This window comes from Anabrus simplex, chromosome 1 (assembly GCF_040414725.1).
Source record: "Anabrus simplex isolate iqAnaSimp1 chromosome 1, ASM4041472v1, whole genome shotgun sequence".
Lineage (NCBI taxonomy): Eukaryota > Metazoa > Arthropoda > Insecta > Orthoptera > Tettigoniidae > Anabrus > Anabrus simplex.
In genome coordinates this window covers 910,140,615-910,167,231 of record NC_090265.1, presented here as the reverse complement: position 1 = coordinate 910,167,231, position 26,617 = coordinate 910,140,615, and the positions used below count along the sequence as shown (strand labels likewise).

General features: G+C 40.2%; 1 protein-coding gene across 2 annotated transcripts in view; it reads right to left on the bottom strand.

The window, feature by feature from the left end:
• dnc (phosphodiesterase dunce) overlaps window positions 1-26,617 on the bottom strand; it is a 900,811-nt gene that overhangs the window by 613,297 nt on the left and 260,897 nt on the right. Inside the window, exon 3 of one of the 2 annotated variants that reach the window (XM_067136623.2) lies at window positions 14,215-14,247. The exons of the other annotated variant lie outside the window; for it this stretch is intronic. Within the exon in view, the coding sequence (XP_066992724.1) occupies window positions 14,215-14,247 (33 nt within the window). The remainder of the gene's footprint in view (window positions 1-14,214; window positions 14,248-26,617) is intronic. 2 annotated transcript variants of the gene reach the window in all.

Genomic DNA, 26,617 nt, shown 5'->3' with positions numbered 1-26,617 from the left:
CGATTCATAGATCTAATTATGTTTGATATAGCTATGAGCAGATTAACTGCAGTAAGAATCATTTAATATGCACGGATAAACAAGATTTGGACTACAATAAACTGGTACATTCTCCTTCTAGTTTCTGGTGATCCTCAACTACGACAAGTAATACTCCAAGGAAAAATTAATGGAAGACGTAGTCCTGAACGGAGAAGAATAACGTGGCTCAATCATCTACACCAGGGTTTCCCAAACGTTTTGTCTCTGAGGCCCTCTGAGCATATCCCATGCATGGCCAAGTACCTCTTAGCTACTGAACATAATACTGCATTCAGTAAACAAACAATTATTTTTTTTTTTGCTAGCGGCTTTACGTCGCACCGACACAGATAGGTCTTATGGCGACGATGGGATAGGAAAGGCCTAGGAGTTGGAAGGAAGCGGCCGTGGCCTTAATTAAGGTACAGCCCCAGCATTTGCCTGGTGTGAAAATGGGAAACCACGGAAAACCATCTTCACGGCTGCCGATAGTGGGATTCGAACCTACTATCTCCCGGATGCAAGCTCACAGCCGCGCGCCTCTACGCGCACGGCCAACTTGCCCGGTACACAAACAAAATAAAACAGAATTTTGTAATGATACCACGTTTGATTTTACTGTATAATTTAGGACTAATACTTTATTTGAAAGTTTAATTTAACTTAATTTACGTAAAGATAATGTATACATGCACAGAAATTATAAAACTATGTGACACCTGACTAATAATTACAACAGTCTAGATCTGGAAATTTACTTGAAAAAATCAGTTGTTGCGGTTGTTGGATTAATGGGACGAATGATGCTGTTTTCCAGAGATTAACAGAAGTTCAGCCTGTACATTAGCTCTGTTTCTGTTACACTCACACGGGCATGTTGTCATGAAAGACATTAAACGCAGTATTTCCTTTCTAGCCCAATGAGCAGTACTGCCGTCTATTTACGTTCTCGAAGTTTGCGCCTGAACAGTACCGCCGTCTATTTACGTTTCATGTTTCATGTTTGAAATTGCTTCGTGACATCGTACTGGCGGGTTTTTAGAACACATTTGGGGGGATGTTTGACATGTTGAATGAACATTATTCCGTGTTTTATCACATCTCGTATGTTCTGTGATGAAGTTCTGTCGAAACATCCGTAGTTACGTAACCTAAATTCTTACGCGACTGTGCTAAGAATTACAACACCCGGGAACTGTTTTCTATTGTTGTTTCTGTTATTGTTTCCGTTTAGTGCATTGCATGACTGTTCCTTGATAATGCACATTATTTTTCTTTTCCCCCATCTCTGGTTTCCTTAGAAACAACCACTCTCTGATAGTAAACAAATACACGTGGTAATGGCAGGATCGAATCGAGGATGCGAGCTTGCTCCGCAAGATGTAAGTAATATTTTGACTAACGAGGGGTCTGACGATGAAATTGATATTTATGATAGTCATAGTGATTGTATTGTATCCGATGAGAGTGAAATTGGTTTAATCCTTGGAAGACAACAACACGGAAATTGAGGACGAAGTGCAGTGCTCCGCTGTCGCAAAGAAGGTTAAGCTGTCAGCTATTCAAACAGAAGGAAGGAAGAAAGAAAGTGGAGTTTTGTACGCAGGTTTCTTCCTACGCTTTCTACTCATTTTGATCCATCAAATTCAGGGGTTAGTGATAATCTTAATTTTAATGATAATGACAATAATTCAAGACTTCAAGTGTCGATTTTCAAAGAAGTTGTTGATCGTAATATAATGAACTTCACAGTGTCAGAAATTAACAAGTACTACGTATTCGTTATGGAAAATACAGACGTAAAGGAAAAGTCGAAGTTACATAACTGGCAAGGCATAACCGTAGAGACTCTTTATGTTTTCCTGGCAACTGTTGTGTTTTGTTTATTGTTTGTACTGGATACGGAAGTTGAACACAATGGAAAACTCGACTGTTAGGTGAAACTGTTGTAAAATCAAGTCAGTGTGCTGTAAAGTGTGTATACACTTGAACACATATATAGTGTAATTATATTTTTGTCAATTTTATTATTCCTTTCATTATTTTGAGATAAATATTTTCTACGCCACTGATTTCAATTAAATTGAAGGTATCAGTTATGTACCGTAAGTGTAAATTATGAAAATTTATTAATAGAGAAAAGTTAGAATTAAAATAACTTAAAATTAAGAATTTAAAATTTTCAAGAAAAACTCTAGAAAGGCTAGAAATTATCTGGTATAGGGGATGTCGATCAGCGACGTGGAGTTATGATACATTCATGGAACTTCGTGGAGGTAAACATGCCACTCCATGTGATTCTCCACCCACATCATACATCGAATTATTCCTCAACGCAGGGCAGTTCATGTTCAGTTTCAAAGAATGGATTTCTAATCCACGAGATTTTCTCAACTAGAGGCGGAAAATCTCGTCTGAGTATGGATACTAATAATTCCAAGTGTCTCACAATTACATCACTTACGCTGCCTTGTAGTATTTATTTTTCCGCTGCTATCATGTACTATCTCTCAGCCAAGTTAGGAGTTATATAGGCCTATACGGTACTGTATGTAAGTCATACAACAGTGAAGACACTGTTTACTAAATTACTGAAATGTGTGTACAATATAATTTCGCTCTTTAAGTACTTACTTTAAGTACTTACTTATTATTGCGAACCCCTTGTAATATCGTCGCAGGCCCCCGGGGGTCTGCGGACCACAGTTAGGGAACGGATGATCTAGACCAATGGTTTGAGATAAATACGGTTTCATTGTTTAGAACAGTTATGAATAAAAAACAGGTCATTGTACGGATCGCCAACGTCATGTAAGGAGAAGGCACGTGAAGAAGAAGTAGAAGAAGAAGGAGGTATGGAACTATGGAAAGACTGTGTTCAGTCCTATTTTTAAAAATAGCCATTATATAATCCTGGGACATACAGTACAAAGCCACCGAATGGCCCAAACACGACCAGCTTCTCATATGTTTTACTCCATATTTTCACTGCTTAGAATTTTTTTTTTCAAAAAGATTTCTTACTTGATCTGCTGCACTCCAACTCAGCCATATTTCTGCCTATACTGATAAAATCGCACATAACCTCAGTCCCATGATTTCCAAGCAAACAAATCAACACGCTGCTCTCTTTGCTGACGTTACAAGCATATTCTATACAGGAGATACTATGTTAGATCTAATAAGACAAATGAAACAATATATCAATGTTATAAAATTATGATTATGCCATAACGAGCTCTTTATTAATGCTAATAAAACAGTCTATATTATCTTTTACCTGACATTCCAGATGTATGAATAATCGACTAGTGTAATTAAGAGAGTCAAATCTACAAAACAACTTGGGTTAATTATGAATGAACACTTATAATGGCATGACCATGTTGACCTTATTATTTAAAAAATTCCCAATAACAAGTATTTTATATAGATAAAAAAAGCTATTGCCTCATGAGCACGTTATATACGTATGGTTATTTATTTATTTTTTAAAATCTGCTTTTGTCTCTTCTGTCATCCCTCGATTTTGAAACACTCTGATTATAACGTTAATATTTTCCCAAGAGTTCGAATTCTCTTCTTTCTTTCTTTCTTTCTTTCCTTCTTTCTTTCTTTCTTTCTTTCTTAGTCCCTATACCGTTCAGAGTTGGTTTTCCCTCGGATTCAGCAAGGGATCACACCTCTGCTGCCTCAGGGGCAGTGTCCTGGAGCATGAGACATTTGATCAGCGATACAACTGGGGAGGAGAATCAGTAACTCGCCCAGGCGGCCTCACCTGCTATACTGAACAGGGTCTTTGCGTGTGATGGGAAGATTGAAATATATAGACAAGGAAGAGAGAAGGAAGCAGCCATGGCCGTAAGTTAGGCACCACCCTGGCATTTGCCTGGAGAAGTGGGAAACCACAGTAAAGTTCTTCGAGGATGGCTGAGGTGGGAATCGAACCTCTTCTACTCAGTTGATCTCCCGAAGCTGAATGAACCCTGTTCCAGTCCTCGTACAACTTTCAAATTTCGTGGCAAAGTCGGGAATTGAACTCGGGCCTCCGAGTGTGGCACACTAATCACTCACCACAGAGGTGGATATAGTAATTCTCTACGTAAGGTAAAAAGCAAGAATATACAGAATCACCCTCATCGAATGTAAAGATAAGCTGTATAATAATTATTATCCTTCTCCTTGATTTTGACATGGTAAATGATCTAGTGTTTAAGTTCAATAATCACGCTGAAGGGGCAATCAGCTCCTCTTGTGGAAATGTGCTGTTTCTGGAGCTAGAAGTAGACGGCCCAGTTGGAGGCTTAACGGGCGAGCAGATCCATCGAGCGGTGCTTAGACGCCAGGGGCTGTTTCCGGCTGGGACGCGCCGAAGAACATACACCGTCAAACCAGAATTCTAAATATTTTCAAGACTTCTCGCAAGAAATAAACTAACAATGGGAAAGGAAACCGATTGTTTGGTTCTAGATTTAGTTTATCAGCCAGAGCATTCATGGAAGGACAAAACATTGTTTACATTTTCTGCAGGCGGAATTCCGTGTAGAAAGAAGCACTAACTATGTAGCTAATAACGACAAATCATGAACCCGATTGATTGGTATTTCTGAAACGAAAGTGCCAAGTACAGAATTTACTATTACTCCAGCGAGAAAATAAATGACCAGCACTCATTAATTAAGACAGTATGTTCAGTCAACCTCAGATACAATTAATCACTCTACATGTACAGAGGTATTTACTTTAACTTGAACACTTTGCAGTACTAAGTTATTGAACCGCTCCTTTTATCTCAATTTATTAGCCCTTTTCAGTGTCCGCCTCCGTAGCGAAACGGTTAGCACTATTAGCTGCCGTCCTCGGAGGCCCAGGTTCGATTCACGATACTGTTAGAGATTCGCGAATGGCAGGAAGACGGTGGAAGATGAATCGTTGTTGTAAGGTTAGGCGCGGACGGGACACATGATGAGTACGCCGGTTGCGTGTTGAAAGGGCGTGTATAGGGACGTATGGTGGAAGAGTATTGCATTTGTTATAGCCATTGATTATTTTATGAAGGTAACATAGATCAGAGAACTGTAAACGGCTTCTCAGGTCGAGTATACCCAGGTAGTTCAAGATGTCAGATTTAGTATTGTTCTTAAAACAGGATTGCGAGTCTTAACAATGTAAGTGAAAAAGTTAATCATAATGTTTAGGCTAGTTGAGATATGTTTGTGATAGCAGATGAGGACCAAATAGGGGAACAAAAGTCAATAATGGGGAGAACATAGGAGACAAAGTATAAGGCGTTAACATCATTAATTTCAGTGAAGCTCTAAAGAATGCCTAGGCTACGAATAGCTCGGTATTTTCTTGACTCAGTCGACAGTAGATTATAACACCTAGGTCTCTTACCTGAGAAGCAGATTGCAGTGTATTTCCCTGGATAGTATAGGCAGTGTTCATTCCTTGCTTTAACAATGAAAAAGATATTGTGTTACATTTCTTAACATTTGGGGAAAGATTCCATTTCTCAAACCAGTCACCACACAAAGCGAGAACTGTAGGTACGGAAACGTCTTCAAAACATGATGGTAAATGGTAAAAGAAAGTAAGGAAGGTCAAAGTTGAGATGGATAGACGAGCTAAAGGAAGACGTGGGAGAGGAAGTCTGGAACAGAGAGGAAGCTTGGAAAAGGAACACCTGGAGGAAGAAAATTAGAGAAGCTAACGCCGACTCTGTAATGACACGGGATAAAGTTGAGATAAAGAAGGAGAAGAAGAAGTCGGATATTTCAGTATCAATTGATAATTTTAATTCAGAGTTACTATTTCCGAACCTTCTTGCTCGAAATAAAGAATGTATGTGTCAAGTTCAGCACCGCCGGCCATTTTTCTCTAGTCTGTTAAAAGTCATCAGTTCCGGGAGCAGTGTGCTGCGGTGGACAAGTGATGAGCTTGGCACTAAAAGTGTTTGCTTTAGATTAGGTCGCCAGGTGCCAGATAATGGACAGGAGTGCTCCAGGAAAACATGTGTTGTAGCAGGGAAGATCGGCCATCACCACTTGATTGGGAACAGGTTGACGTTTACATTATTTACAAAACATTCAGACGAGGGCGTTTAAACTTGCTACTGTATAAAGGATAAGATCAAGAACTTAGCTGCTTACTTAGTGAATCTATGAGATCGTACTAACAATTTGCTAGGATAATAATAATAATAATAATAATAATAATAATAATAATAATAATAATAATAATAATACCCCCGTTCGATTGCTACAGATTTACAAATATTTCGTCGGAATTTTGTCCTTTAGAAGTCATTTGTCTAGCATAAAAATAGAAAACCGTGGAAAACAATCTTCAGGGCTGCTGACATTGGGGTTCGAACCCAGTACTTCCCGAATATGAATTTATCACGTAGCCAGCTCACTCTGGAAACGTTCGACTATGTATGATCATGTACTAAAAATGATTCGCATTTTTTCAAAAATAATGTAAGCGAAAGCAAGGCTATCATTATACAGGCAACGTAGAACCCTACAGGAATACAGGTAAAGGCTTTCGGTATTCGTTACTTCGACACCAAGTGAGACTGAGTGTTTCTCTCGATGCCCGGCCACCTCTCCCCAAGAACTAACTTGGTGACAATTCTTAGTATAGGCTGAATGAATCCCAAGACCATGTCCGTCTTCACAAGTAGAAGTATCGTTTGTAACTTTTCTATTTTCTCAACAGGAACTAAACCTTGTCCTTTCGCGTGAACCGAACACGTCTTTATCGCCTCGGCTAGGTAATCCCCGAGGATGTTAGCACACACTAGCACCCGTATCAGAATTGCATTAATAAAAGCAGTTCATAAATGATATTTGATTATTAAATGGTACTTGTGCTTCAGAGAGTGCACATCATTACGGCATTTACTCTATAGAACAATGAAATAAGGCAATTTACACAAGAGGAGATACAAGTGATTGTCATTTTGCAACATGAAAAGTTGTAATCTTGTCGTTATCAAGTTTCTATACCACTCTGTAACCTGCATACTAAAAGTCGTTTAAAATGTGCGTTATATCACCAGAGAGGAGTTAATCGGACTCGGCAAGGGCTTTTACAAGTGCAACTTCTCCTACAGATTCCAACCGATTTCAATATATAATGGGTCAAGTGAAAGCTAATGATCCATATCTTCAGAAATGTAATTTAAGAAATGAAAGAAAAAAAAGTTTCCATACAGAATACTAGCCTGTTTTCGTTGGTGTGGACAGAACTAGGAGTGGATGGCGTACGAATCGTACAATAATTGCTTCGTAATTGTGCAGATATGAGAGTTTGAAGATTTAGTTATCTGTTCACGTGGTGTACGCTAAAATAACTCGAAAATGCCCTGCAAGCGGCAGACACCATGCAAATGACCATATGACTCGAGACTAGGGTAGTATGTATTAGGAACGAGGAGGAGTGAACTGACGATCAGCGGCTGAGTTAGAAGAGATCCTAATATGTACTGTATACACTATAATAATGGCGTATGGGCTGGTGCACGTATTTCGAGTTGACGTCCTATAGGCGACCTGCGCGTCTGTGAGGATGATGAATTCTAATGATAAAGACGGCACATATACCCGGTCCACAAGCCATCGGAATTAACCAATGAAGGTTAAAATCGCCGACCCGGCCGCGAATCGAACCCGGGACTTCTGGACGAATGGCCAGCACGCTAACCATTTAGCCATGGAGCCGGACACTGTATCCACTATCTCACGATTTTTAAAAACGGGAATTAACAAATGAACGCGAAATTTTCAAGCATTTGGAGAATTTCGCATTTAATTTTTTTTTTTTTTTTTTACAACTCGCGCTTTACGTCGCACGGACACAGATAGGTCTTAAGGCGACGATGGGATAGGAAAGGGATAGGAATGGGAAGGAAACCATCTTCAGGGCTGCTGACAGTGGGGTTCGAACCCACGATCTCCCGATTACTGGATACTGTCCGCACTTAAGCGACTGCAGCTATCGAGCTCGGTACACGAGCTGTTGTCTGTCTCACCGTTTTAATTACTATCACTGTCACTTTTCTTTTTTTTTTGCTAGTGGCTTTGCGTCACCGTGGCTGTAGGAAAGGCTAGGAGTAGGAAGGAAGCGGTTGTTGCCTCAATTAAGGTAAAGCCCCAACATTTGCCTGGTGTGAAAATGGGAAACCATGGAAAACCATCTTCAGGGCTGCCGACAGTGGGATTCGAACCCACTGTCTTCCGGATGGAAGCTCACAGCTGCGCTCCCCTAATCGCACGGCCAAGTCGCCCGGTCTGTCACTTTCTAACAACATAGCCTGAATGTATTTTTAACACAAGTGTTCTGAATAATATTTTACCAACTTACCCTACCGCAGTACTATACGCAAGAACACGATAAAAGCAATACCTCGCGTCAGAGAAACTTGCCGCGCAAAGTTGCCGGCGCACATGACATGGCCAGCGCGTGCCAACCTCTCAAAGAAATAAAAAATAAAAATTTTATATTCTCTTTTGTCAGAGAGAAAATGGTATTTACTTGTAGTTAGAGATACCATGGATCTCCATCATGCATACGCGAGTCATCTTGCGTTAAACCTGAATAAACGATATTTGAAAATCAGCCTTTACGTCATCGGATTTCATCGGATCGCGGCAGTTTTACGATTCACAGAGCATCGGCTTACATCGGAACTTGGCAGCCATTGGGTTAAGGTACAGCGCCAGCATTTTCCTGGTGTGAAAATGGGAAACCACGGAAAACGATCTTCAGGGCTGCCGACAGTGGGGTTCGAACCTAATACCTCTCGGATGCAAACTCACAGCTGTACGCCCCTAACCGCACAGCCAACTCGCCCGGTATGTCTACAATCAAATCCCATTCTAAACCAGCATCATATAGATTCTTCCCACTATTTATTTGATTGTGTTGATGTGTTTACCTGGTGAGTGATGAATGGGGTAGAGAATGAAGTAACCTACAAAGACAGCAACAACACACACAGTACTTTTGTGGTAAGAGGCAGCAGTACACGCTTTCTTCGATTCTACTATCTCGCGCAATGATTCAGAAACATTGCTGCCGGCTACAAAATGCGCATTCTATCCAATGAAGGATGTTTCTCGCTTCAATTCGATGACCACCCGTTGAAGAGCTCCACTCTTCACTGCAACAATATACTGCTCATTCATTGCTCATTTCACAGCTAGCCCCAGCTAGAAACAATAAAAATTATCAAGTGCGAAGACAGCGAACGAAAAATGAGGACAAGTAAGGGAATTATGACGTGCATTTCGACCTTGATTTCATCAACAGCGTTACTTTCAATGGTATGAGGTAAGAAGATTCAAGGCTTGGTTTCTGCAGTGACTGGCAGCATACCTCATCATCGCCGGAACGAAAGTTCCTTTCTCTCCAGCGATGTTTCAATCGCTACTGTACATAACATTTTAGTGCATACAGGCAACAAAAAAAATAATCTTTCTCTCCGTACTTCTTGAATATTAACCTGATACTTGGTTTTTTTACACTAAACAGGACAAATAAGCGCCTAAGTTGGGTTAATTTAATGTATGTTTGTCTATCTGTCTGTCTGTCTGTCAGAGTATCACAGTAAAACGAATAAGTGGATTCATGAAACGTAATATTTAAATTTAGGATATGGGCAAGTAATATCTTACTTACACACTGTTCAAAAAAAATATCAGGAAATGGGACGGGGCCTAAAATTTAAAACTCTATGTACTTATCTTAGGGCTGATTTTACATGAATATTGCTGGTGGCAGAGCCTCCGTGGCTCAAGCGGCAGCGCGCCGGCCTCTCACCGCTGGATACCGTGGTTCAAATCCCGGTCACTCCATGTGAGATTTGTGCTGGGCAAAGCGGAGGCGGGACAGGTTTTTCTCCGGGTACTCTGGTTTTCCCTGTCATCTTTTATTCCAGAAACACTCTCCACTATCATTTCATTTCATCTGTCAGTCATTAATCATGGCCCCAGAGGAGTGCGGCAGGCTTCGGTTGCCGGCACAATTCATATCCTCGCCGCAAGTTGGGGGCTTCATTCATCCCATCCCTGACCTGGTCATTGACTGGAAAACAGGTTGTAGGTTTTTCATTGCTGGTGGCAAAATGTATTTAGAACTTTGTTTGCAAAGTTTTTTATAAGCAGCGATTGCGTGAAAGTCCAAGTGTTGATAGCCAGCTGTTTGGGCAGTTTCTATGGGCGATCATCCCGGAAACACTTTAAAGGCTTTGTACATCTGTTTGTACTCTCTCAATATTAACCTGATACTTTCTTTTTTACTTGAATTTTGCCATCGGTATTAAAGGGAAGGAGGACAGAGATGAAGACCTGAACGAAAAGAGAACCAAATGCACTAACATAAGGGGCGATCAAGAAGTTTCCGTTCGACGGTCGTACAGCCCCGAATCGGGATACCAATCGGGCAAAATCGCTGTGAGCAATGAGGCACTCATCCCAGCGACGCACCAGGTCGAAGATCCCCGTGTGGTAAAACACCGTGTCCTGCTGCGTGAAGACGTCCATAAAACCCCCTGCTGTACATCCTCGTTCGACAGGAAGCGTCGACATTTCAAGGCCTATCTGAGGGGATCGAAGGCGTGATAATCACATGAGAGATATCAGGATTATAGGGCAGGTAATCGAGTGTCACCCACTTGAGTTGTTGTTGTCCGTAAATGATGATGCTGGCCTCCCAGATCAATCGGCGTCTTGTGTCGAAACGCGAACCACACGGAACTTGGTGCACCATTCCGACAGACATGCCGCCCCATACACTGTCGTCATTCTCCGATAGATGTACACCGGTGATTGTCCTTCGGCAGTCAAGAACAGAATAACAGCACGTTGGTCCTGTTTGGACGCGTTTGGTAATAATATCTCCATAGTTCAGGTGGCCGAATTTAACACACGCACCTCGGAACGACACGATTGCCACACTAATCCCTTTGCCTACATGTCCGTGCGTATATACCCGCATCAGAGTCGCATTACGTTGCGTGTCCGCTGCAGTAACGCCCTCAAATTGAAACGTTTCATTGACGCCTCAGTTTATAATATCACTACATTATAATTGGCGCAGAATCTCCAAGAAATTGGACAATTAGACATTTCTGAAAAACATTTAACAGTTACAGTATAGTTACTTGAAGGAACTCACGAGGTAACCATCATAAATACTAGAAAAGTATCAAAAGATAGACTATTTTTGTTGTAAACTGTTTATACTGCACTCTGTGAAAAAACTCCATAAACGGTCGACAAAAATATAATCATGCACACCCTAAGTTACAACAGGCAGATATAGTATAAAATAAGAGAATTCAAGGCTAGTTTTCAGCACTAACTGGTCAACTATACGAAGCATGAGCCCTTTATTCTTTGAGGTTGTTTTCGCGGTTTCTCTACAAAATACCTAGTGCATATTTTAAATGTCCAACAGAAACAGAGAATAAATTATTTTCATTACATTCCTTTCAATCTGCTGAGTACGCCTACAAAGAACAATAGCTTAACAGGTTAGTTTCAGTATAATATTATTCCCATTTATCTTATAACCTCGTTAATTCTTACACCGACAATGACGTATTTATTCACCTACTTTAATTTAACTTAAAATACGCGAGTAACTTTTGAACTTTTTTTACACGTTTTTGATCACACCTGTGAGTAGTGTTCATCTACGAGTTCGAAAGTACCGGGCATGTAAACAGATCAACAGCACAACAGATACAGACGCAAGTTAATTATATTTGAATGACACACGCACACATACACACAAACGCGTTATTTGAATTTGAACACACAGAAACACTATTTCTACATAGTATAGAGGGGGTGTTGATAACTATACTACAGACAAAACCACATACAAACAACACAAATTAGTGTTCACTACACAGTGCAAAGTGAAAGAAGGTCACACAGATAAGCTGTTTTCTTGGATTCTTACAAGAGCCAGTAAGGGATTTTAAACAGATATTTTAATTGAATTACCCTTTTCATCCTATATTTATCAATCGAACAATAATTCTGAATTATTTATATTTCTTCTTCAACAGATGACCTCCCGCGTATTCCGTTATCGAGAATGACTTCCTTTCTCAAATGGTACATTTCTAATCCCACTTTTTTTCCTACGTATCTTATAAATATTGACGAAAGAGTAATTACCATGTGTTTAATATTTTTTTTCTCCAAGAAGAGAATGCAATTGAAAATGTAGCCAGAATAAGAAGATCAAGAAATGATCTGACATTTCTTGTATCACTGCGAGCAGCTCTTCTCTGCAGGCTCAGAAACCTCACAGAGTTAGCCTCTGCCTTGGTAGAAAAGGGTAGGTAGTTACATAGTCTTCAGTAATAATACAGCGCAGTGCTTGCCTAAGTCTTTCCTTCCAGAGAGCAAAAAAGCAAATCACCTGATAACAAGAAAATTCCGTTTCTACCTCACTATAAGAAGAAAAGTGGTACATTCACGTATGAGCATATAGTGAAGTGTGGAGGAAGAAATATTTTAGAGTTTAGTTGCAATACAACGAAACACTATTCCGATATGGTGTCATTGCCGTTGTGTTAAAACTGTGGCTGACGTCATACGAGGTGTCAAAAAACGAATGCTCACAAATTACTTGGTGCAAGAGGAAATCGAGTATTTTTGGGCAGGTTGCAACAGTAATCTTGTGCAATAGAAGTGAATGACTAACCAACGTCTACTCGGATGGTGATGATGGAAATAGATATTTATGTATAAAGTACGACAAGTAAAACTTCAGCGGATGAATGAAATATAGGTGTCCCCTAACGCTGCAAGCGTGCGTGGTAAATCCAATATTTTTCTATTCAAAGCTCTCCAAATTATATGAGCAATTTTAAGTTGCTTTCAAAGTAAAAGTCCGTTTTCTGCCATATTCACTGCACATATAAAATGAAGGACGTTTCTTTTCAATGTTGTATAGCAACTAAAGTGTTGCTATGATAACATTAGCGGTTTAGACCACTAAAGTTCAATTTTACGGACTGCTATCCGTCCGTAAATCAACTATTTTACAAATAGCTAAACATAATTTTTTTAAATATATGATCAACAAAAGTAAGATTTACTTACAAGTATAGTACTTCGATATATATCTTCTGGATGTGTTTGTGAACTGATTACGAACAAACAAATCCCTGGCGCAACAGTCCCGAAAGGCCTGCAGATTACGAGGTGTCGTGTGGTCGGCACGACGATTCCCCTCGGCCGTTATTTTTGGCTTTCTAGACGGGGAACTAATTATGCCATAATCACAAATGGGCTAAAAGATGTTAGCTTTAATTTCCAGCTCGATCTACGAGGGTCGCAAAACAGCTATCTAGGACAAGATCGGTAAAAGCCTCTTCTCACAATGCCTTTCGAATAGACGGATGGCCAGAATACAAGAAAAAAAATGGAAATGTATTATTGTTCGATGTGAAACAAATCAACCCACAAATCACAAGCGCTACAATCCCGATGGGCACTGGCCTACCAAGCAACCGCTGCCTCAGCCCAAAATCCTCCAGATGTCGAGGTGATGCGTAGTTAGCGCGACAAATCCTCTCTGTCGTTATTCTTTGCTTTCTAGACCAGTGATGCTATCTTACTCTCCGATAGCTCCTCAATTGTTCTGACGTAGACTGAACGGACCTCGAACTACCCCTGAGACCAAGGTAAAAATTCCCAGACCTGGCCGGAAAACGAACCCGAAGCCTCCAAATAAGATGTGCGCCCGCTATCCCTGGACAGCGGAGTCGGTACTGTCTCATATATTATTATTATTATCATTATTATTATTATTATTATTATTATATTTATTATTATTATTATTATTATTATTATTAACTTCTCGGTACTTTAATGACAGTAAGTTGCCGCCACAATTACATTATTGTAACACTAATTATTCAACTGAAACGGTAACGAAGGATTTAAATTTAATGGTGTATGATATTGATGTCAGGGAAATCCTTCTCTTTCTACTTTCCTTTATAATTTGAGGAAAAAAGAACTTACATTATTTTAAGTGATTTTATGAGACTCCAATACAGATTACAAGAACATTATTCCAAGAAAACAACTTTCAGGGTGTTAGAAAGTTTGGCTCAAGACAGATGTCAGAGAGACAGAAGAAAAGAAGTGAAATACATACGAGCGTTCCAGCACTGGCTCACTCTCCTTGAATCTGCAAACACAGCAACATCAAGAACAACATCAGCAGAAAGCACAACATAATACAGCCTGGACTTGCACCGAACTAAAAGAAATGTACAAAACAGCTCTTCGTCTACAGAAAAACACATGCTCTAACCTATATATATTAATCTCAATGAACATAAACTCGCGTCTTTTAATTACATCCTGATATTAGTTATGAAAATACGAGTATAGGCACAGATTTTACAGTACAAACAGATTCATATCGACAGGAAGGAAGTGCATTTTATCCGTTACAAATTATCTTAAGCGCCATCTTGCACTTCCGCTATGGAACTCCATGTGTTAAGTTTCTCAACAGAGTGCACTGTGTATGGAATTCTTAGTGAGTAGAATGTAATTCGTAATACAGTACTTCTTTTATTCACTCATCCTCTAATAAAACACCATAATTATTGTCTTGTACAATAATGCATTCATTATTACTCGATTCTCACTCGGTGTTATGTGCTACACTAGTGAAATACAAACATGTATATCATTCCGTCAAGGACAAAATAACCCCGGGAAAAATTACAAGGAGATATACTCATATTAGAAGCAAGGTATTCTTAGATCCAGAGCACAATGGTATAGAACATAATACCAGACGTGGATGTAGAGGGATTATTAACCAGACCGCCCTTAACCTTTTCCGTCCCATGCCCGAGCTAACTCGGATGTCAACATGTCTCCCGCTGTCCCATGCCCGAGCTAACTCTGATGTAAACATGTCTCCCGCTGTCCCATGCCCGAGTTAACTCGGATGTCAACATGTCTCCCGCTGTCCCATGCCCGAGCTAACTCGGATGTCAACATGTCTCCCGCTGTCCCATGCCCGAGCTAACTCGGATGTCAACATGTCTCCCGCTGTCCCATGCCCGAGCTAACTCGGATGTAAACATGTCTCCCGCTGTCCCATGCCCGAGTTAACTCGAATTTCAAACAGTGCGCTCTTCTCCACATCCATGTTCAGCCTGACACTGCAGTTTTGTTGTTCATCACTTGCTCTGTTCAGACGATAGACGATTCATAAATCATCCTACCGTATTTTGATGATAGTTATATACCTTGTGTTTTTCTCTGACAGCCGTCTTCCAGGATGGGATGACAGCAGTGTAAGGAAAACATGAAGGAAGATTATATTTTAGACATGTTTGGGAATTATGACGAGTTTGACTTTAGTGAGTATCGTTGAGGTAAGTTCCAATGTATAAAGCAGTCGACATTTCTCACGCCATTGTTAAGTTCTGGTGAAGGAGCCAAGAGGAACCTCTTGCTAATGTTGTCGTCGTTCCATGACTGTTCAGTGGCTGTGTAAATACAAGGTAGTTTTAGCACATTCAGCCATTGTCGAAACATCCAGACAAATCTGGTACGGGACATACGTAAGGCTGAAAAGAACTTGGGAGTGAAAAGATTAAATCTCCTAACTTCTCGATTCTTTTGCTACGGGTCAGAATACAAGATACACAAGTGAATTAAAATATACCCATTCCGTAATTGCCAGAGCGTCACAAGAAGACCTTCAAGGCCAAAAATATTAATGTTAAGTTGTATTGATTAAAGCCGTGGTCTTTCTCTCTGCTACTAGTAGTGTGTCCAGATCCGCGCCTGCTTAAGAGTAGAGAATAACGGGAAGAAATTACGAATGATAATTGCTAACCAGCACGCTACTATGAGATGATTACTGTACACACATTTTATTCCCGTGAATTTTGAAATTTCCATTCTGAGAGACCAGCTGTTCAGATGTCAGTACAACATTATCAATGACATTTCTGACGTAAAAACTAACATCAGAGTTTCCATAAATAAATCCTTTACTGGCAATAAATGTGGACATTAATGGAAGACGTTACAGGTCAAAAATACAAACTCCTTTACTGACGAGACCATTTGTTTACTATAATTCAAATACATCTGTAGGATACATTAACGATATCAATTTTTTTCCGATACTTGTTAACGGTCGTCATTATTTCAACTACTGACAGTAAACAGCTCCAGCAACCCGGATGTACAATGAATTGAAATGGTCGACGGATAATTTTGTTGAAAACTTATTTCCAAAATATCTATCAGGTTTATACCAATATTCGTAAAATGATACTAGAATGTAAGACACTTAAAAATGGCGTGATCATGATCAGTTTCGTAAGTACTGGGCAGCCAGTTAAACGAACGTTCACAAGGTCACAACGCACAACTATTATCTCTAAGATCGACGGTATCCCCGCTACTTATGCAACAATTCCTACAGAAGCGTAGCATATCTCCGAGAGCATGGATGTTCGCTCATTGCCGACACATCATTATATTCCTTTTTTCTTTCATTATTATTGACTTATTTATATCGCTAATAAAATAAAACACTAAGAAACTACTGGTTAACCCTATAGTACAGCATAATACCAACGCTCTAATTACTGTATCGATTATATCAGATTAGTTCGGTCAAAGTGGTTAGCTCTATTCCGATCGCTTTTGCTCCCAGGAATGAATGCAGTACACATTTTCAGCGTAGCTGAGTGAATCCCAGGTCATATGCCGCTCCGGATCTGGAAGATTCGTTTGTAAAGATTTCGATTTCATGACGGGGAATCGAACTCAAGTTCTTCCGGATGAACCTAGCACGCCCTTACCACCTGAGTTAGATTACGTCGCTAACGGTATGCGAACTGACACAGCATTTACTAGATAGTTTTCAGTGGCTTTACAGACATACAGGAAACACAATAAGAACATTTCAAGAAATATTCTTTTGCAGACAAAATTACTGTTGAACGTTCTTACTATCATTCATATCAGTCGCCAATAGCAATGTTTGCATTGCCTGTAATTTCGTTGATTGAAAACTTGAAAAATTCAAATAATTCCATGGAGCAATTTTTAAATTTGAAATTAGGATGGGATTGTCAATTATTATGCCAACAATAAGCAGCAAGGAATTACATTTTAAGTAAGAGACATGCAATAACTGTTAAGTTTATCTATAAATCTACATTTAATTTGTTGTTTATGCCATTTTAAATAAGGCAACACAATATTGGAGAAGTAAGAGCCTCCGTGGCTCAGGCGGCAGCGCGTCGGCCTCTCACCGCAGGATACCGTGGTTCAAATCCCGGTCACTCCATGTGAGATTTGTTCTGGACAAAGCGGAGGCGGCACAGTTTTTCTCCAGGTACTCCGGTTTTCCCTGTCATCTTTCATTCCAGAAACACTCTTCACTATCATTTCACTTCATCTGTCGGTCATTAACCATTGCCCCAGAGTAGTGCGACACGCCTCGGCAGCCGGCAGAATTCATATCCTCGCCACCAAGTTTGGGGCTTCATTCATCCAATTCCTGACCCGATTATTGACTGGAAAACTGGTTGTAGGTTTTCATTTTCAATATTGGAGAAGTAATCTCGCGAATGTTTGAACAAAAGCGCCAAAAGCTTCACTTTATCTTAATCATTCTCTGTAACAGTATAAAACATAAGGCGCGAAAATATAATGTAATTTCAGGTAATATAGTGTAACAGGAAACAAATTATGTATACTAAATTTAAATAGCTTCTGCCAGATTCTTGTTTGAATACGGTAATAAATTTTGTTTGTAAAATAATGCATTTCTTGAACAATAAGCTCTAGAAGTCTCGACAAAATTATGAATGGAAGCTTAAAAACTAACAGTTCATTTATATAATATTCTAAATACGTTTCCGACATGCTGTTAGCGACGTGAACACTGGGCGGAGATTGCACTGTCAAGAGGGGGACGATAAGGAAAATACTGATTTTACATCTCTAACACATGTTATTTATTTCTCACTTTAATTATCCAGGGTTAATTATTCTAATCGTCTCACGTTACTATTAAAACCCAAGGGTTAGGTGTAGGGCCGATACCAATTTCCAATATTTCCAACAGTAATTATCTGACATACTGAAATTCTGTCTCACCACTCTCTGAGAATTACTATTACACATTATGATATGATACTGTACTTTGGTACGTTTTGACGAGGATTGTAAATGTTTTTGTGATATTTCAGTGTGTAGCCTAGCCTATCAGTCGAGCTTTCAGCAGTATTGAAGCTGACACAATTTAGTTCTCACTTTACGTATATCGTACAGCTGTCAATAGGTGATAATAATATGACCTCAACTACAGTATGCTGGAATTTTAATTTAATTAAGACTACCTGAGCGTCAATAAATATGTAAATAGAAACCCACATTTGATGTATATAACTTGCATAAATTAGAACTTCAAGAATGATGGGTGCAAGTACAGTTGAATGTGGGCGAATGTGTATGCGTGTGGGTGTGAGAGTGGTTGTGAATGAGAGTGTATACAGGGGTATGAGTGAGGGGTATAAATAACTGGATCTTCTTACTCTAATATGTATAGCATAAATCAAGATAATCATTATTCCAATAACAGTACAGTGTTTGGGGTATAAATTTGTAAATTTAAAATTGTTTACATATATGTAAATATTCAGTAGAGTTTAAGTAAACATGCATGTATTTGCCTGGTGTGAAAATCGAAAACCACGGGAAACCACTTTCGAAGCTGCAGACGGTGGGATTCGGACCCACAATCTAGCTAATGCAAGTTCACAGCTACGCGACCCTAACCGCACAGCCATCTCACTCGGTTTGAAACTTACACATTTCCTTTACGTTGTTGCCATTTATACGATGAAATGATGTTCTGGTAAGATATTTTAGGTCAATATTCTGCGAAAATCATATGAGCCTCTGTTGCTCAGGCGGCAGCACACCGGCCTCTCACGCTGGTTCCGTGGTTCAAATCCCGGTCAGTGCATGTGAGATACGTGCTGGGCATCTTTAGGTGTAAAGTACCGAGCTCGATAGCTGCAGTTGCTTAAGTGCGGCCAGTATCCAGTATTTGGGAGATAGTAGGTTCGAATCCCACTGCCGGCAGCCCTGAAAATGGTTTTCCGTGGTTTCCCATTTTCACACCAGGCAAATGCTGGGGCTGTACCTTAATTAAGGCCACGGCCGCTTCCTTCCCACTCCTAGCCCTTTCCTGTCCCATCGTCGTCATAAGACCTATCTGTGTCGGTGCGATGTAAAGCAACTAGCAAGAAGGTGTAAAGGTTGATGCTATCCCAGGTCGACTAAACCAAACAAGACTTTTTAAGAGGCGGGACAGGTTTTTCGCCGGGAACTCGGGTTTTCCTGTCATGTTTCTAGTTGTTTTACGTCGCACCGACACAGATAGATCTTTCGGCGACGATGGGACAGGAAATGGCTAGGAGTGGGAAGGAAGCGGCCGTGGCCTTAATTAAGGTACAGCCCCAGCATTTGCCTGGTGTGAAAATGGGAAACCACGGAAAACCATTTTCAGGGCTGCCGACAGTGGGGTTCGAACCTACTATCTCCCGAATACTGGATACTGGCCGCACTTAAGCGACTGCAGCTATCGAGCTCGGTTGTCATGTTTCACTCCAGCGACACTCCCCAATATCATTTCATCAGTCAGTCATTAATTATTTCCCCAGAGGATTGCGACAGGCTTCGGCAGCCGGCACTGTTCATATCCCCACCGCTAGATGAAGTTTTATTCATTCCATTCCTGACCCGGGCGAATAACTGGATACAGGCTGAGGATTTTTTTAAATTCTGAGAATATAAAAAATACAAATTCCTTTCTGAATCTATCTTTTCAGTTCCAAACAAAAATATGGGTGTAAAATCTGTAAACAGTTTACATCTCTTCGATAGGTCATATGAAAGTATTCCTTATATGTGAACATTGTGACAAACAAGAAGGGCAGCCGACACTATCACTGGTCCACAGAGGAAGTTTATCAACAGGTGTCGAGCAAAATTATTAGGAAGTACTTGTACATAATGGTGATTAATCATTCTGAAATTCTGGTGGTGAATTCCTGGGAAAAATTCAATGTTACTAACAAGTATAATCGTTATAAAATAGGGAGGGATGTGGTAGGTAAAACTGGATGGAATTAAACCCACGAGTTGTATTTACTTTCAAGGCGTTTATTTATACAACGAAAATTAATTTGAGTTGTGAACCGATAGATAGGTAGAAAGAGTGCTGGGGAGACGAGGGAGGGGTTCAGTTCCAAACAGCGCTCGGAGACCCAGCCGAAGATCATTCACAGCATGTAGCTCGTAGTCCGGGTAACATTGATCGGGAGGGTTTCTACGTCACTGGCCGGCTTTGACGTACACATTCCAACCTCGGTGTCTCCCGCAGTAACATACCTGTCCGTCATTACCAGACAGCTTACTGTCATAATGGGTTTCACCTGCCCTGCAATAACACGCACAGTTCACAGAGGGCAACAACCATAGAGAATATCAATCATGACAAAAGGTGCGTTAATGTATGTCAGATAATTCTCCAAAATTTAGAAACAAGATTCACTATGACGTCACTTGAAAAATAGTATTTTTTTACATTGTTTAAAATGTCTAATAGCAAATATACAACAATTTGGCAACCTCTATAAGTGCAAGTAATGCAGATGTCTATTATTATTTTTATTGTATGCCTCCGTAGAGTACCGGTTAGTGCTATGAGGTGCCGTCCTCGGAGGCTCGGCTTCGATTCCCGGTACTGCCAGAAATTTAAGACAGGTAGGAGGGAAGGTATGTGATTAAAATGTTATTATTATTATTATTATTATTATTATTATTATTATTATTATTATTATTATTATTATTATTCTGAATGGTTAGCTTTATGACCTTCGGTTCAGATGGCCATGGGTTCGACCCCCGGCCACCGGGGATTTCAACTGCGCCTGGTTAATTTCTCTAGATCGGGGGCTGGGTGTTCGTGTTCGTCTTGATGTATATCTTCCTTTGCATACAAAATACCACAGAAACATGCAACAGTGAATACAAAATTATAGAAATGGAACGGGGAAATAATACTCCTGGGGAATCTACCTTAAAGAATTATTTATTCGTGAGGTATATGAGAACTAATATCTTTTCCTTAAATTGTACTATGTGTTTGTTGGTCAAAAGTTCAAAGAAGCTCGTCAAGACGTATTCAGAAATGTATCACAATGTACATGCATGCACAGAAATGGTGTCCCGACATAAACAGTCAACACTGCCCCACTCCAGTACTGAACAGGAGGGGGGGAAATAAAGGGGTAATATTGAAGGCCAGTCCAGTACCGAAAAAGAGGGGATGAGGGAGTAAACGGGCAGTTCTGAAGGCACAATGTGTGTGTTGCAGTACATCCGCCACTGTGCCATTTTAAATCACAAGAAAGTCTTGTAGCGGGCTGTTTACCTACAGAATCGCGTTAAGCCAAGAAGTGGTGGGCATGCTTTGTTTATATCGGATCACCATTTCTGTGCATGCGTATACCATCCTATAAGCAGATCGTTAGAAACAGTCACATAAATTGGGACTCAGAATGGGTAATGACGATCCATTATTTGATACCTTGCGACACGATGCGGCTGAATGGTACAGAATAACGCTGACGCTCTGCATATGGTGTAGAGGCGATGTAAACATTGCAGGTACCCAGAGTTGCATACCAATTTCCACGGAGGTTAAGCTTGGAGAAGAGAAAGGAAAACTCATGACGTGACGACTACTCAGTCATCTGTGTGCAGTCGTAGACAGTGTATTACACTGCAAGGTAAGAGTTGCCGTACCGAGCTAAGATGGCTTTCCGTTTCCTATTTTCACAATGCTGGACCTGTATCTTAATTAGGGCCACGGACACTTCCTTGCCATTCCTACCCCATCTTCGCCATAAGACTTATCTCAATTTAGCCAATTGTATAAAAAAGTTGTAATGGAAATATACTTCAACTAAGAGAAAATAGAGACGCTGGTCATCCATGGAGAATGTAAGCTAACAGATGAATGTGTTCGTGCTATTTTACAATAGAGTGTTGTACATGTGAATTGTACTGAGAATTAACCACAGACACATTTCAATTATTACCAGTATGAGTAGGTTGGTTTACTCACTCGTCTATCATTCCGTTGAAGACAGGCGTAATGCTTGTCATGTGGAGCAACTTTTATTTTCTAGTGATATAACGTTGCACTAACACGAAGGGGGTTTTCGGTGACACAAGACTGGGAAAGGGCTAGGAATGAAAAGGTAGCGGCCGTCGCTTTTATGTGGTGGGAAAAGGGAAACCACGGAAAATCATCTTCAGGGCTGCAGACGGCGAGATTCCAACCCACCATCTTCGAATGCAAGCTCTCAGCTACGAGCAGAGCAACTCTACCCTCGTTGTGAAGCTTTGCGAAATTGACTATTCTGAACCATAGCAACGCAATCGACGTAGAGCTCGCACAGATGAAGCTGCTGTAGCATTTAATCCACGCGTCGGCACACGCCAACTGGAAGCCGAAATTGGCATTCCGAAATTGAGTGCACATCTGGTTCTTAAGCGTCGTACCTCCCATTCCTATCAAGTACACCTACACCAAGAATTGTAAGGGAATGATTTCCAGAATCATGTCGAGTTCTGTCAATGAAATTGATTGATTGATGATTGATGCTTGTTGTTTAAAGAGGACTAACATCTAAGTCATCAGCCCCTAATGGTACGAAATGAGACGAAATGAAATGACAAATCAAAAAAAAAGCAAAATCCTCCACTGACCACAATACAAAACGTGAGGACGAAGAATGAATGGATGGATGGATATGAAGTTAAAATGATCAGTGGAACCGACCTACAGTGCCTCACACACACAGAAGCTGGCGTAAAACAATGGTATTACTGACCAAGGGATTGCTTCTACTGTATAGCACGATACTGAATGGATGATGCTTGTAGTCGAAAGGAGTCCAAAATCCAAGTCATCTGAACCTCATAATGGTACTTATCGCTAGAAAAGTAGAACCATGGTATTTGTCATGTTGCAGTACTAATCAAGAGTAGCGTAGACTCGCGGTATTCCACACATTATGGTACTACTCACAGGTAATGAAATTCGCACATTTATTACAGACCTACGCTGTTTCGCACATTGCGGCGCCATTTACAGGCAACGTAAACCTATGGTGTTCATCACCTAAGGGTACTAACCACAGGGATTCGTACTATCCCGTGGTGTTCCTCATATAGTGGGTACTAATCATAGGCAAGCTAGAACCATGGGTTCCCTCATCCCATGGTGTTGCCCATATAGTGCTACTAATCACAGGTACTGTAAAAGCCGTCACGCTCTCGTTTGCTACTAATCACAAACCTATTTGGTACCCAACATAGTGGTACTACGCGCAAGTAAAAGCCACCCATGGTGTTCCCCGCGTAGTGGTACTAATCACAAGGAGTTCCATGGTTCTAATATAATCATCCCTTGGTCGCCACTTTTAGTCGCCTCTTACGACAGGCAGGAGATACCGTAGGTGTATTCTTCGTCTGCGTCCCCACCCACAGGCGGTCAGCATAAAATTAGTGCTAACCCCACATTCTTTTCGGTTATTACTTTTACCGATGAATCTTTGTCCTCAAACACAAGCCAAGTAAATACGAAGAACATGCATTAGTGAGCCGTCGAAAACCTACGATGGCGTCGACAAGTGGACCACCAGCGTCAATGAGAGTTAAAATCGGGTATGGGATGCTTGACAGTAAGGCAATAGGACCTTATTTCGTGAATGGTAACGGAAACGACAGGGAGTGCCACCTTGATACAAACAATTCTTCTAGGTTTTTTGGAGCAGAATGATGATGTGGTATGGGAACGTCGGATACTCAGCACATAATGCCGTGTACGCACATCAATGGACAGAAAATATTCCGGTAGGGATTGGTCGTGGAGGACCAGTTAAGTGACCTTCTCGGTCGCCTGACTTTAAACCCCTGAGCTCTTTCTTTTGGGATATATCAAAGGTGCTATCTATCGAGATAATCTAACAACACCAGAGCACATGCAGGAACGTAGTGTGCATGCTTGAAATGCTCTTCAGCATGCAACACTGAAGAAATCAGTACTGTTGTTTATCCAGCTACTGAACTTGTGTATTGTTGCCAATAGTCACCACTTTGAACATCCAATGTGAATGCCCTACCCCTCGTAGTACCCATTTCGATAGTACTACAAAGGGGTAGTAGAGATCCCACCTTTTCTGTGTCGTATGTTCATGTTATGAAATTTACGCATTGCGATACATTTGTGAATAGGTCTTGACGAGCTTCACTGAAATTTTGATCAATAAATACACAGTGCTATTTAAAATAACTTATGTTATTAGTCATATCTCATTAATAAATAAGTTTTATAATGTTTCATTTGGGGTATTATTTCCTCTTTCCAGTTACACACGTTTCGATGAAACACTTCTTCATTCGGAGCTCCGATAAGGACTTATTGTGGGTGGTCAGGAAAAATGGCATAACCTGTAAATTGTCTGCAATAGGACGCGAAGTCATCAAGTGGACGAAAAGAACTACGCATACAGGTGACACCCTAGACAGTGTCCAATCTTGTGTATGAACGATGCTTTAAGACCATTTCCGAGTTTCTTAGGAATAAATATTCAAGATTTGAATAATGAAGTCCCACAAAGCGCAGGAAACACCGGATTTCGTCTTTGTCCAGCGATGCTTCGAGCTGAATTGTCTCCAGCAACTGACGAAAAGGATAGCTTCTCGAATGTCAGGAATTCTGCTGTGTGTAATGGCTACTTATACTGAAATGAACAGCAGAGAACAAAAACAGAATTTGCAAAGTAGGCGTGGATTCCTTACGTTAGTGTATTACTGTGCTGCTACAAAAACATTACAACGCATATTTTATTCTTTTTTGGTCTGAATCCTCGACTGAATGATCAGCGTACTGATCTTCGGTTTTCAGAGCCCCGGGTTCGATTCACGGTCGGACCGGAGATTTTAACCGCGTATGGCTAATTTCTTTGGCTTGGGGAATAGTGTATGTGTTTGTCCGAACACATTCCTCTTTATATTCACACAAAACACCACACTACGAACCACCACAGAAACACGCAATAGTGAATACATCCCGCCACAAAGGTTTAGAGTCAGGAAGGGTATCCAGCTATAAAACACTCTCGTCTACATTCTGTTTTATTTTGTTACAACGCGACATAAGGAAAAGAGAGAAATGAAGGAAGGCAGAAAGAATGAAAATAGACAGAATAGAGAGGGTAATGTTGGAAAATGAATAGCGAGAATCAATTTCCCAAACCACATATTTCTTGCATATGTTTGCATTCTGTGAAATTTTAATCATCTCAAAAGCTTAAGCTGTAGAAATGAGGTAACTAAACTAGCGAAACGCATGGAGAATATCTGATTTCATTTTGTAATCTAATTACATGATTAAAATGATTAAATATATGTTTTCAATGAATATGTTAATAAAATGTTAGCTTGCTCTTATTCTGGTAATAATAATAATAATAATAATAATAATAATAATAATAATAATAATAATAATGGCGTGTAGCCTCCAAGGAGATCTTTCGAGTTGACACCGTACTATGAAGATGGAGCCCTACCCATGGTTAAATCTAATGATCAAGACGGCACACACACTCAGTCTTCGAGCCATTAGAATTAACCAATGAATTTTAAAATCCCCGTCCTGGCCAGGAATCGAACTCGGGACTCTCTAGACCAAAGGCCAGCACGCTAACCATTTAGCCATGGAGTGATATGTACTTAGCGTCCCACGAAGTGTTACCGGTCTGAATAGACGCCATGGTGTATACTTTAACTTATCAGTACGTCTATCGTCGCAAATCTTTACCATTTAAGCACTCTGTGTCAAATGACTGAGTCATAATATAACCTCGCACCAAAGCAACTACACTAAGCTGTCGGTTCACACTGAATTGTTTACCTACGAGGAGCAGTTGCACTAATGATTGATTTAACTAATTCTAACTGTTGTCCAATTTTATTCCCAAAATTGTTTGTATACTTACATACAATGTATTTGATGATTTATTTTTCCCTCATTTCAATACTGATTTTTCAACCACGCCAGGAAACTCCTTATTGTTCTCATTATTTATCTTGTAGTAAGGTAATCGACGTCATAAATAAACTCAAAAGAGATACTCGAGTGATATCTTGGTATTGCACCCGTCCACCTCCCGAGTCCCAGACTAGCATTTATCTCAGGGGTGTCGGTTCATTATTTAAATCATCAAATATAAATATAACGGCCTAATAGAACACGGGGATGAACGGAGCAACTTAAAATTAAAATGGGGAAGGCTCGATTGTAACTTGAATTTAAGGACTCCATGATAGGACTAGGAAGTGACTGTTACTTTAAAAAGGGCATCATCTAACTACAATAAAGAGATTATGAGAGTGGTTTCCTTTGAAATAATTTGCCAGAA